The 12,191-nt window shown below is 38.5% G+C and overlaps 1 protein-coding gene and 1 non-coding gene across 3 annotated transcripts in view; both read right to left on the reverse strand.

Annotated features, from left to right (window-relative positions):
- Nucleotides 1-4,233: 4,233 nt before the first annotated feature.
- The window catches only part of LOC102309857 (zinc finger protein 2), a 17,457-nt gene continuing 9,499 nt past the window's right edge, over nt 4,234-12,191 (reverse strand). The window contains exons 3-5 of one of the 2 annotated variants that reach the window (XM_014336759.2): nt 10,020-11,441; nt 7,688-8,380; nt 4,234-6,643 (exon numbers count right to left, since the gene is read on the reverse strand). In XM_014336759.2, the coding sequence (XP_014192245.1) occupies nt 5,187-6,643; nt 7,688-8,380; nt 10,020-11,441 (3,572 nt within the window). In that variant the 3' untranslated portion in view covers nt 4,234-5,186. Of the gene's footprint in view, nt 8,381-10,019; nt 11,442-12,191 lie in introns of both variants that reach the window. The other variant, XM_014336760.2, reaches the window with a different exon arrangement.
- Nucleotides 11,860-11,931, reverse strand: trnav-uac. The gene has a single exon. It is a non-coding gene; the product is annotated as a tRNA-Val (tRNA).

A 12,191-nucleotide genomic window follows, 5' to 3' on the forward strand; every position in this document is an offset into this window, starting at 1 on the left:
CCAGTCAACATAATAACTGTATGCATAACATCTTAAGGCCTTCTTAAAGCTATCTGTTACATTGTTAAAGCCTCGTCTTAGCCTGCTGCTCAAAATAACCTTCTGCTTTTACAAACTCTCTGCAAGCCTGTTTCCTGTCCTGTTACTTTTAGCCTTTCTGAAAGACACACTGTTCAACCTCTAAACGCAATATAAACTCCAGATTATATTATTAATGCAATGGTAATGATGACAATTATTTAACAATAGCAGTAAAATAATTTCCCTGCTCCACATTCCCTCTCTCGACCTCTGGAACACCAGAGGTCGCAATACATTGTGTCCTCGCTCAGCAAATCAGACAACCTCATGTCATCTAATTGGTCCAGTAATAAACACCAGCTCCCATTCGAGAACACTCCATGTGTAAGCTTAGGTTTTCTCGGTCCCTCTCTTGTGGTTCCTCATGCCTCGAGATCTCCAGGATCCTCGCCCCTCCTGTGGTCGCCGAGATCTTCTGCAAAGGAAACAAAACACCTTTTCCTGCACCTCCCTAACTTATCCTATTTGGGACTCTGTAATCAAAAGCCTGATCCTAATTATGTTTTTAACTTATTGACTTGTATTTATATATTCTTCAACGTTACTCATCCCTTTAAAACTCTTTAAGCCCTGCTTTTACGTCCCTGCATGCGTTTCCTGTCGCTTGCCTTATCTAATCATCAACATCCTGTACACAGAACTCTCGCTGCTGCAAGGCCTCCACTCTGACCTAGAATCTCCTTTCACAAGAAAATCATTATAAGCGCCTATTCTACTAAAAGCTCCAAAATAAAAACAACCACTTTAATCAATTAAGTTTAAACATATAAGCAATTACTCCTGTATACATTTCATCATAGCTAAATGCTGCCTAAAAACAACTCCTGTGTGTTAACACTAACTTCATTTTAAACCTCACATTTCCTATGTTATAACCTGTTTTTGGTATAGCCTTTTTATTTCATTTTGCTCCTTTTAATGTAACAATACCTTCTAATTCTAATTTATCAGACTTAACCAAAATATATGCTTTCCTTCCTCTTTGGTCCTTCTTTAAGTTCAGTCCACAACTAAATGAATTTGAGGCCTTTTTCCCTGGGATCAATACTGTCATGTGTGTTTCTTAACTCTGTGTCTGTAAGTGTGTGCAATCCTTCAATAACTCATATCAAAAATGCAATATGTATAACACTCATTTCTATTTATAAGCTCTCCCCTTTATCCTAAAAATACCTTCTATGTAATGTAATATCTGTATGTGTAAGCCTGTCATGGTCCTGGGTCTTTTGACCCAGCGTTTTAAGTTTGAGTTTATTTTGTTCATTAGGTTATCTAAGTTCATTTGGTTATTAGACTCCTTGTGTTTTCTTCCCCTGTATTTACGCTTCCCCTCACCCTTCGTGTTTCATGCTGCGTGTCTTATGTTATCAAGTTTGTATTATTATGCCTAAGTGTTTCTAGTTATTATTTCCCCCTCGTGTTTCCAACTATGGTAAATCTCCCCTGCTCTTCATGTGTTTCATGTCTGTGTCTTACGTTAAGTTCTGGTTGTCATGTCTGCGTCTCATTATGTTTCCTATTTTATTTGGAAGAGATCCTGTGCTTTTATATTATGGGTTATGTTTTGAGTCCTTTGATATACTGTTTCTTGTTTCCCTAGATCTCAGTTATGGTTATCATAGGTTTAGTTCTTTGGCTTTGTTATATGGCTTCCCTGTGTTCCATGTTATGTCCACTGTGATGTTTTGTGCCATGTTTCAGGTTCCTATGTTCTGTCCCCCCAGTTGCTGTTAAGTTTGCGTGTTTTAGAATTCAGTCAGTGTGTTTCCTGTTTTACTTTGAAGGTCCATGTCTCATGTGAGTGTTTCTAGTTTTGCGTCCTTGCCTCGTCCTGCTTAATTACTCTCAGCTGTGCTCTCCTCCTGTGGCTCATTCCCCCTCGTTATCCCTCAGTATATTTAAGTCCTCTGTTTTCAGTGTGTGATTGTCAGGTCGTCTGTTGTCCACGCCATGTTTCCTATGCCATGCTTCCAAGTTTCTTGTCTAGGTTTTTCTTATTGTTTGTTTAGATTTCCCAGTTTAGGTTTGTGTTAATTTTGCTTCAGTTTGCCTTGCCCTTTGTTTGTACCTTTTTTACCAGCCATATTAAACGGCTCGCTTTTTGTTAACATTCAAGTTTTGTTCCCTGTTCCTTGGAGTCTGCATTTTGGGTCCTTTTTCAATTCATACAGTCTGCCCTCGCCAGACTGTGACAAAGCCTACATTAGCCACTTCTTCCAGAGATCAAAAAAGAAATCAAAAAAGAAATCAAACCTGTTCTCCTCCTTCAACCCTCACCAATTTTTCCCCCTAATATTTATTCACAGCTTTGAAAAAGCATTGTATCTTCTAAACAGGATTCAGTTCACTTTAATCCTTTAACCTTAACATAAAAATAACAGTTTCAGTTTTACCATATCCAAATGATCAAAAACCCAAAAAGTCCTAAAATGATCCTAAATTATTAAACAATTAAATTATTAAACCCTAAACCCCCCTTTATTTTGACACATGAAATGTGTCAAAATACTATACAAAACTAAAAATGCTCAGTTTCCCCACTCATGATCCAATCTATGTCATAAAAATAAACTTAAAACAGAACAGTTATCAGTCATGTATTTCTTCAATTAATGGTAACATGAGTTATATCAAAAAATGTTTCCCCTTTAACATTTGGCATTCTCCCAACAATATACTATAATCCCATAATCTAACCCCAGTCAATAAAACAGAAATTTTCTCTGGTAAAAGCAAATTGTTTGTCCACATGTATTCATCCACACCTTCATCCAGTCACACATTCACTCACATGCATTCACACCATATATTTCTGGAAAGCCCACCTTATATTTGCTCTTCCCGAGAATTTTCAGCGCGTTATTCACTGTTGCAGGCCTGCTTAGAACAAAAATGAGAAAAAGATAGAGCTGATTATTAGCTCATGAAAACACAAAACAAAATCACCTGACAGGTTTTCTTTAAGTGCACTGTTACAAAAATAATGGGCCCCTCTGACATGTCCATGTTTCCTAAAACTCCCTCTATTAAAAACAAAAACAACAACAACCCAAACCTAACTGACAGAATCAACCCATCACCACAACAACCTCAACAACCTTAAACACAAAAGTTTTGCCACCACATAATTTCACCTCCTCAATACACCGAAAGTCTCATTAAAACCACACAATTTGCACACAAAAATCACCCCCTTATGCTCTTTAACATACTTAAATTCAGCATAAGACCCCCTTACGACAACATATAATCACTAAACTATAAATGTCCTACCCAAATCTGCACTCCTCTTGTCTGCTATGCTTCCTCTTCTGAAAGCCACTTCCTCAGTCACACACACACAGGAAGCTCCTGCGTCACCACTCACTCCAGCTAATTGCAATCTGAGTCATATCTCAAGAAGTTGCCGTAACAAGAGAAACATATGTTTAAACCTTATCTCCTTATTAAATTATTTTATTTCTTTCTACAGTGATCACTACTGTTGATCACTCAGTACCAGAGCACTCCTAAGTCACTCTTTTTAAAACTACTTTAATCACCGTTTCTTTTCATAACTCACTCCCTTTGTGATATAACTTCTCTGAGTTATTCCTCAATTTCAAACTCAAATGTATTTTATTAAACATTCACACCATTCTATCACTCATACAAATAGCAAGCTGTTCTTCATTGCGTATGTTTGTGTTCTTAGCCAGGTTCAATCAATGTCTATGCATTAATCTTTATGAGCTTGTCCTTGTAAGGTTAATGCATTTTCTGCTTGTGTATGTGAATTTGCATATGTTGCTTCTGCAGTGTGTCAAATCCCTTCATAATTTTGCCTTTAAACAGTCAATTTTCTCCTTCCCAAATTTGCTAATCCAAATTTTAAGTTCCTACCTTAAATAGCAGCATTCCTTGTCCTCAGCCAGAAGGTAGGGCTCCACTTGCCACTTTCCACCTCCGCCTTAGCCCAGCGGCTTTACCCCTTGAGGTCCCATCCTCTTCACTTCATCTCACCCGTGAGTCTGAGCTCACAGGGACTGAGTGAGGCCGAGTAATCGTGACTGTGCCTGCCTTAGGTTGTCCCAGGGTTTTGAGGTGGGATCTTACCCGTCATGGGCTATCCAGCCTTCCATACTCGCCTGATACGGGGGCCAAGATATTTTAAAATTCACAAAGATGATGTTGCCATTAGCAGGAAATGCCACTGTTGTGTAAAATGGTGCATGGGTGAATGTTTCTAGTAACAAAACAGAGTTTATAGACCAAGATATTTTCTTTATTCCATCAGAGGCTGTTAAACTTATTAAAACTATGCTGGTCAGACAGTCTTGGTTGTTAGATTATGTTCCAGAACAGTTTACTGAGTGACCATGCAGCATCACCAAGAAGCAAACCTTTGGATGACATAACAAATTAAGCATCTGTAGACTAATTTGTTCCAATCCATACAATCACTGGAGCCATGCAGTCAGAATGCATATGAGTGACAGCTTCCTACAGTTTTCTACCAGAGAATTATGTGAATGGGTCGATTTTAACCCTGACCTGGCCTGGTTTTGTTGCCTAAAACTAACCAAATGATTTTGTTATCAAAACATATCCAAACCTAGATTTGAAATAGACTTTTAAAAGAAAGTGATACATTAATTAAGTTAAAAAATGCTGTTTTTTTGGTTTCACAAAGAGCCCAGTCTCCTGGAACAAAATGCTGTGAGTGATCCACAATGAATTCCTCCCTGCTTTGACTCTGTTACTTTTCATGCCACTGCACCTGATGCGTAGACTTTCTAGCAGATTAATACCATGAAAGCAACATCTCCATACTCTTACTGCAGACTTTATTTAATTGACGAGTTCCTAGTTTAACTAAAGCCAAAATTGCACAGCTTAGATCATCTACATATTTTCTTTTGAAACCGGAACTATGAAATTTCATAAATCTTTCCCCACAATTACATGACAGCATCTCATGTGTCTCTTCAGACTTCCCTCTTCATTAAATCTGATGACACAAATGTCACAACCAAATGGTCTCTTTCCTGTGTGAATTCTTAAGTGGTTCTTAAGATTGCTGTTAGACTTTAATCTTTTGCCAAAAACATCACAAATGGCCTTTCTTATGAATGAACACGCTTGTGCAACTTAAGAATCCCCTTACAGTTAAATCTTTTACCACAGATGTCACAACTGAACGGTGTCACTCCTGTGTGGATTCTGATGTGCCTCTTCAAAATACCTGACTGAGAAAAACTTTTACTACAAAGAGCACAACCAAATGGTTTCTCTCCTGTGTGAACGCTCATGTGTATCTTAAGGCTTCTGTCACACTTAAGTCTTTTACCACAAATTTCACAAACAAATGGTTTTTCTCCCGTGTGGAAGGTCTTGTGTAGTTTAAGATTTCTGTTACAATTAAACCTTTTACCACAAGTATCACAACAAAATGGTCTCTCTCCTGTGTGGACGCTCATGTGCATCTTGAAATGTATCTGTGTGAATTGTTTGTCACAATCAGCAGATTTTAATTGTTTCTCCACAGTGTGAACAATCATGTGTCTCCTTAGATCCCCTGTTTTTGAAAATCTTTTAGGACAAACTTCACAGTAAAATGGCTTTTCTCCTGTGTGGATGCTCATATGTGACTTCAGAATCCTGAGCTGTGAAAATCCTTTGCTACAAACATCACAAACAAACGGTCTTGTGCCAGTGTAGACACTCATGTGCGTCTTTAAATGTATCCTCTGTGAGAATTTTTTATCACACAAACTACAACCAAATGGTTTTTCTCCTGTGTGGACTATCATGTGTGTCTTAAGACTACAATGATACCCAAATGTTTTTTCACAGATGTTACAACTAAATGGTTTCTCTCCTGTGTGGACGCTAATGTGGACCTTAAGATTTGCATTTTTGTTGAATGTTTGTCCACAAATATCACAACAAAACAGTTTCTCTTCTGCATTTTGCTTCACTTTAAGGCATTTCTTATCGACCAAACAGCTGGAATTCCCTTTTCCCGATTGACATTGTCTGTGATGCTGAAGAGACTGATTGCAGAAAAACTGCTCACCACACTCAGAGCAGCTAAAGGATTTTTCAGCGGCCTTACATCCCACATCACTATTTACCTCTGATTGACATGGCCCATTCTCCGTCCAACCCTTTTCACCATCTTCAGTTTTAGATTCAAAATTTAAAAGAGGCACATGACATTTAACATCAACTTCTGTCTGGTGAAAGTCTAAAGCCTTTCCAGTAGCATTTGCTTGTAAATTAACATTTGGTTCTAAGTAGGAGGCTGGTTCTGGTCCTCCCCCATCCTCTTCATCACTTTCTGCTTTAATCTCCTTAGCTGAGAAGCTGGTTGGAGACTCTGTTTGTCGTGTGCTTTGATGAAGCTGCACAAACTCATCATCTTCACCAGTGAATGGAAACTTGATGATATCAGCCTCATCCAGACTGTTACGCTTCTGTCCCACCTCTTCTTCTTTTATGTGGAGTGGGTCTGGGTCCTGCTGGTCGAAACTTGGAGTCCAAGGAAGCCCTTCTTTAACTGGCAACATCTGCTGGACATCTGCAGGGAACAGTGAACCATCTTGAACCATCCTCAGTTCAAGATCTATTATTAAATGTACTCTAACTTGCTGGTTAAAGTCAGGTCAGTTATTAGTTAGCCAGTTAAGAGTACATTTGACAATAGAAGTTGAACCACTGGGTCACAACAAAAGCAATAGCTTTATATTTGAGGAAAATAAGGATAACTGGAAGAAAATAGATGCAGGGATGGAATATGAATATATATTTATCAATGTGTGTGCGATACATGACACCATGCCTTCATGAAACAGACTTTGAACATTTTAAAATACCCCTAATAAATATTTTTCTGATCTTATGAGCCCTAGGCTCTTTTAAATCAATTTCATTAATTCTATCTTAATAGTTTTATATTGGTCATCATCTGGGTTAACCATAATTGGTATGTCTATTTTTTCTTTTCTAATATAATATTGTATAATATCTATCCATTCATTTTCCACATTCATGGTTTGGAACACAGGGGCAGCAGTCTGAGCAGAGAAGCCCAGACTTCCCATCTTTCCATAATTGTTTAGAAGAAATTATCTGTATTCTGGCAATACAACAAAGCAGATAAATAAAGGGTATAAATATTACTAAGTGTAAAGTGCTATTCACTTGTTTACGCACACCTGTATAATTTAAGAACTTTTTAAAGATTCTAATATTTCAAATAATAATAGACAAGATAAGAGAGCGAGACACCCAATGACTCTTTGGGAGAAGAAGGTTTAACTTCCATACAAAAAAGGGTTTTTTTAAGCCTAATTTTCAGCACAGTTTGCAAATGTTTTTAACAGATCTTATTAACACTTTTAAACTGGTAGTTTGGTAAGATGTTCTCCGACTTATAGTAGGAGGTAATTTTATCATAACAACAGGAAGCAGGAATCCAAAAATTAATCTTGCAAAAGTTAGTAATCCTTTGTAATCTTTGCCAGTAATGTAACAGCAAGAATAGACAAAGCAGTTTTTACAAAGTTTTGTGGAAATAGTTTACATTTCTTTAATCTCCAGCAAACACAAATATCTCACTTACCTACATCCTTCTTGACTTGTGTCTGCACTAATTCTGATATAGCTGATGGTGAAATAGGGGCCACCTTATCAAGATCTTTGGGTTCCTCGGGTGGAAGGCTCTTTCTGTGAACACTTTTGTGTCTTTTCAGATCCCACAGATGTGAAAAACCTTTACTGCAAACATCACAAGCAAAGGGTTTCTCTCCTGTGTGGACTCTTATGTGTCTGTCGAGACTGTACTGATGTCTAAATATGTTTCCACAAATATTACAACTAAAGGGTTTCTCTCCTGTGTGAATTCTCATGTGAGTCTTAAGATGGGATTTTTGATGAAATCGCTGTTCGCAAATATCACATCCAAATATTTTCTTGCTTGTGTCAACTACATTTTCCTCCAGTCTGGAAGCTTTCTTATTAACCAAACAGCTGGCAGAGTTTTCTGCTGAATGACTTTTCTTGTGCCTCTGAAGAGATCGCTTGTAGAGGTATTGTTTATCACACTCAGAGCAGCTAAAGAATGGAACATCTGCCTCGCAGTGGTCCTTGGTCAGTCTTTGATGAAGCTGTGAGAGGCTGGCCTCCTTCAAACCATTAAGCTGCTCTCCTTCTTGACTGGTGATGAGTTTCGCTTGTTTCTCCTTCATGTGAAGGAGGTCTGGGTCCTTCTGTTCCAGACTGGGGTTTGAGGAAACACCTTCATCAACCTGGATAGCTGCAGGACACATTCAAACAAATGCACATTATGGAGACCTGGTGTAAGTACACATATCCTCAGCAGCTTTAATATATGAAATAAAATGAACGACAAATTGTTGCTGATCTATTTTGTAGATTTTAACAACAAAACTGGACGAAGTCTTTTACCCTGGTTCCACCAGTTGTCTTTTAATTAGCTAGTAATCATTGTTGGATTACAAATTATAACAAACTTTGGATCAAATAGCATCAAATGCATTTGTAAATAAATATTTTATTACAATTTTCTTCTTTTTTTTCTTCTTCCAGCTGCTCCCTTTAGGGGTGCATAGAAGATCATCTCACCCTATCCCAGCATCCTTCTCTGTCACATCACCCCCTCTGCACATCCTCCTTCACCTCCCCTGTGGTCTTCCTCTTTTGCACCTGCCTGGCAGCTCCATCTTCAGCATCCTTTGTCCAGCTTATCCACTATCCCTTCACTGTCTACCACCTTTTTGTCAGTCCCACCATCTCCAAATGATACTTCCATCACAAATCACCCCTGACACTTGCCTTCAACCACTCCACCCTGCCTGCACTCTCTTCTTCACCTTTGGGTGGCTGACCCCAGGTATTTAAACTCATCTATCTTTAATACCTGTGCTCATTGCAGGTTCACTTTTCCATGTCTCCTTCTTATTCACACATTCCTTTCATTATATTGCTCTTCAGAGCATAAGACCACCACTCCATGCTCTCTTCCACCTGGTAGCTACTCTCACAATGATCACAATGCCATCTGCAAACATACAAATTGGAAATGAAAATACCACTATCTTTTTTAAAATTGTTTTAAGGACATCACCTGCACCTGGTAGTATCAGAAGGCTGCGTTCAGAACAAGATACAAAATAAGATGAAAAAGAAGGATAAAAAATCTGAACCCATGCAGGTTAGGTTAACTGGGGATTATAACCTGGCCACAGATGGGAAGCACTTTATGAATGTATTAAATGTAGCTGTGCTTTGGGTGGAGCTTTGCATTATTAGATGGATATAAAAATGGATATTTCTGCACTTTTACAGGTGTGGCTACATGCATACTATGCATTTGTGTTTGTAATCATACAAATACACATACATACATAGGCTACGAAGGCATCTCAGACTACAGGTAAAAATGTAAATCTGCTGTTCTGTTTTACTGTGCATTTTAAAATATGAAATCAGTTTGGCAGACATAGCAAATTTTACTGTGTAAATTTTACTGTAGAGTAAGTGCTGCTGTTGTTGTCATTAGGGTTTGCTCATATTTAAAATTTGGCAAAAGGTTTCTTAACACTGAAACGTCATTTCCTCCTATGAAAACATGTTTCTGGGTCCACACAGAATAACAGGCACATCGTTAATATTATTTTCACTGCTGGCCTTTTTCTAAACTGTGTCTCACTGGTGCTTCCATTGACATCCACATTAATCTGACTTATGAATCCATTCCCTTTGGATTTGTGATTCAATTAGGTCTAAGTCCCAAACCTTAAATGGCACTGACACTGGAAAAATTACTGAGCCTTCCTGAAGAAAGTACTGTCATACATTAAAGAAACAGCACTGGGAGAAATTGTTATTTAAATGGTATTTAACCAACAGTATGAGGAAAGTTAATCCCTTACCTTGTCTGTTTCTGATGGCTAGCTGCTCCATTTCTGATGTGGCTGGTTTAGATTTGAGCAACCTCAAATAGACTCCTCTTGATTTACCGGGTACAAATTTCCTAACTTCTGTGTGGATGTTCATGTGTCTCTTTAAAATTCCTGGCTGTGAAAATCTTTTATTACAAACATTACAACCAAATGGCTTTTCTCCCGTGTGGACTCTGATGTGTGTCTTCAGATTTCTCTTACAGTTAAAGCTCTTGCCACAAACATCACAACCGAAAGGTCTCTCTCCTGTGTGGATTCTCATGTGTGTCTTGAAATGCATCCTCTGTGCAAATCTTTTACCACAAACACTACAGCTGAAAGGTTTCTCTCCCGTGTGGATGCGTTTGTGTCTCTTTAGATCACCTAGATGTGAAAATCTTTTATGACAAACATCACAGTCGAATGGTTTCTCTCCTGTGTGGACTCTCTTGTGCGATTTCAGAATCCTCAGTCGTGAAAAGCTTTTACTACAGACGTCACAAAAAAATAGCTTCTCTCCCGTGTGGCTTCTCATGTGCGTCTTTAAATGTACACTCTGTGTAAACTTTTTATCACACAGGCGACAGCCAAATGGTTTCTCTCCGGTGTGAATTCTCACATGTGTCTTAAGGTTACACTGATGTCTAAACTTTCTTTCACAGATATTGCAACTAAATGGTTTCTCTCCAGTGTGGACTTTCATGTGCACCTTAAGATTCACATTCAGCTGAAACCTTTGTCCACAAACATCACAGCCAAATGCTTTCTCTTCTGTTTGAACTGTCCCCTGTGAATCTGCATTTTGGTTCACTCCAGAGCTTTTGTCACCGACATCGCAGTTTGAAGCTCTTTTCCCTGACTTTAGTCTGATGTGTCTCTGAAGTGACCAGTCATGGAGAAACTGCTTACCACACTCAAAACAGATAAAGGGCTTTTTGGCATCACTATTTGTACCTGACTCTTCACTATCTTCACTTTCAGGTTCAGGTTCTGTCAGGGGTTCCTGCCAATCATCAGCTTCATACAAGTCTGAACGTTTTACATTAATATTGGGTTGTAAATTATTATTTGGATTCAGGTTTGTGGCTGGTTCTGACTCTTTGTAGTCCTTTCCATCACCTTCTGCTTTAATCTGTTTGACTGAGCTGCTGGTTGAAGGCTCGGCTTCTCTGTTGTCTTCAGCTGGTGTTTGATGAAAGTGTAGGAGGTGAGGTTTCTCTTCATCATCTTCATTCTTTACACAAACACTAGTGATGGGGAAACTGGTGATATCAGCTTTCTGTAGACCACGAAGCTGCTCTCCCTCCTGGCTGGTCAAGAGTTCCTCTTCTTCCTCCTTTATGTGGAGGAGGACCAAATCCTGCTGATCATGACTTGAGCTCTCTTCTTTAAGTAACAACATCTGCTGGACATCTGCAGGCAACAATGAAACACACATTTATATTATGGATAGATGTGACTACATTCACACTTTTATCCAGCAGCTTAAATATGATTGAAAGTTGTCACCCGTTTAGAAAGAATTAATAATAATTTAATAATCAAAAATCACTAAAACGTTTCCATCTCCATTCAGATTTCATTACCCAAAAAGTAATCCTATAACACACTAATACCACAGAACGCATTGCCAGTCCATGAATCCAGCTATGACCTCACATTAAAACAGGTGTATCATCCTGCCTGACAATATTTCTGAACAATATTTTAATATATTTAAAAAAGGCTGAAGAGGAAGAAGACAACAGAAGGACAGGTAATGAAATACTCCACCCCCTCATATAAAAACATTTCAGACACTTTTATATCAGGACGCATAAGCAAAGAAGCATGTTTCCGCCCGGTTTCGGACCGGGGACCTTTCGCGTGTAAGGCGAACGTGATAACCACTACACTACAATACAGCCATAAGATTTTGGAAGAGTGGAGGGAGTGCTAATGAGAAATGAAGACATACAATGTGGATTTCTCCTTCCCCTCCTTTCTACAATAGCTGTCTGTGTCCTACCACATAACAGGAGATCAAACTGTCAGTTAAGATGCCACAAATGTAAAGAAAGGAAGACATCAGAAAAAAATCGAACAACTGCTCACCCTTTAATTTTAATACACAAAGGAAGTAAATACCCAACCGCCTCAGGTTTTCCGTAGTGTCTAAGTGGT

This window comes from Haplochromis burtoni, unplaced genomic scaffold, assembly GCF_018398535.1.
Source record: "Haplochromis burtoni strain Fernald_Lab_line unplaced genomic scaffold, NCSU_Asbu1 Contig_148, whole genome shotgun sequence".
Classification (NCBI taxonomy): domain Eukaryota; kingdom Metazoa; phylum Chordata; class Actinopteri; order Cichliformes; family Cichlidae; genus Haplochromis; species Haplochromis burtoni.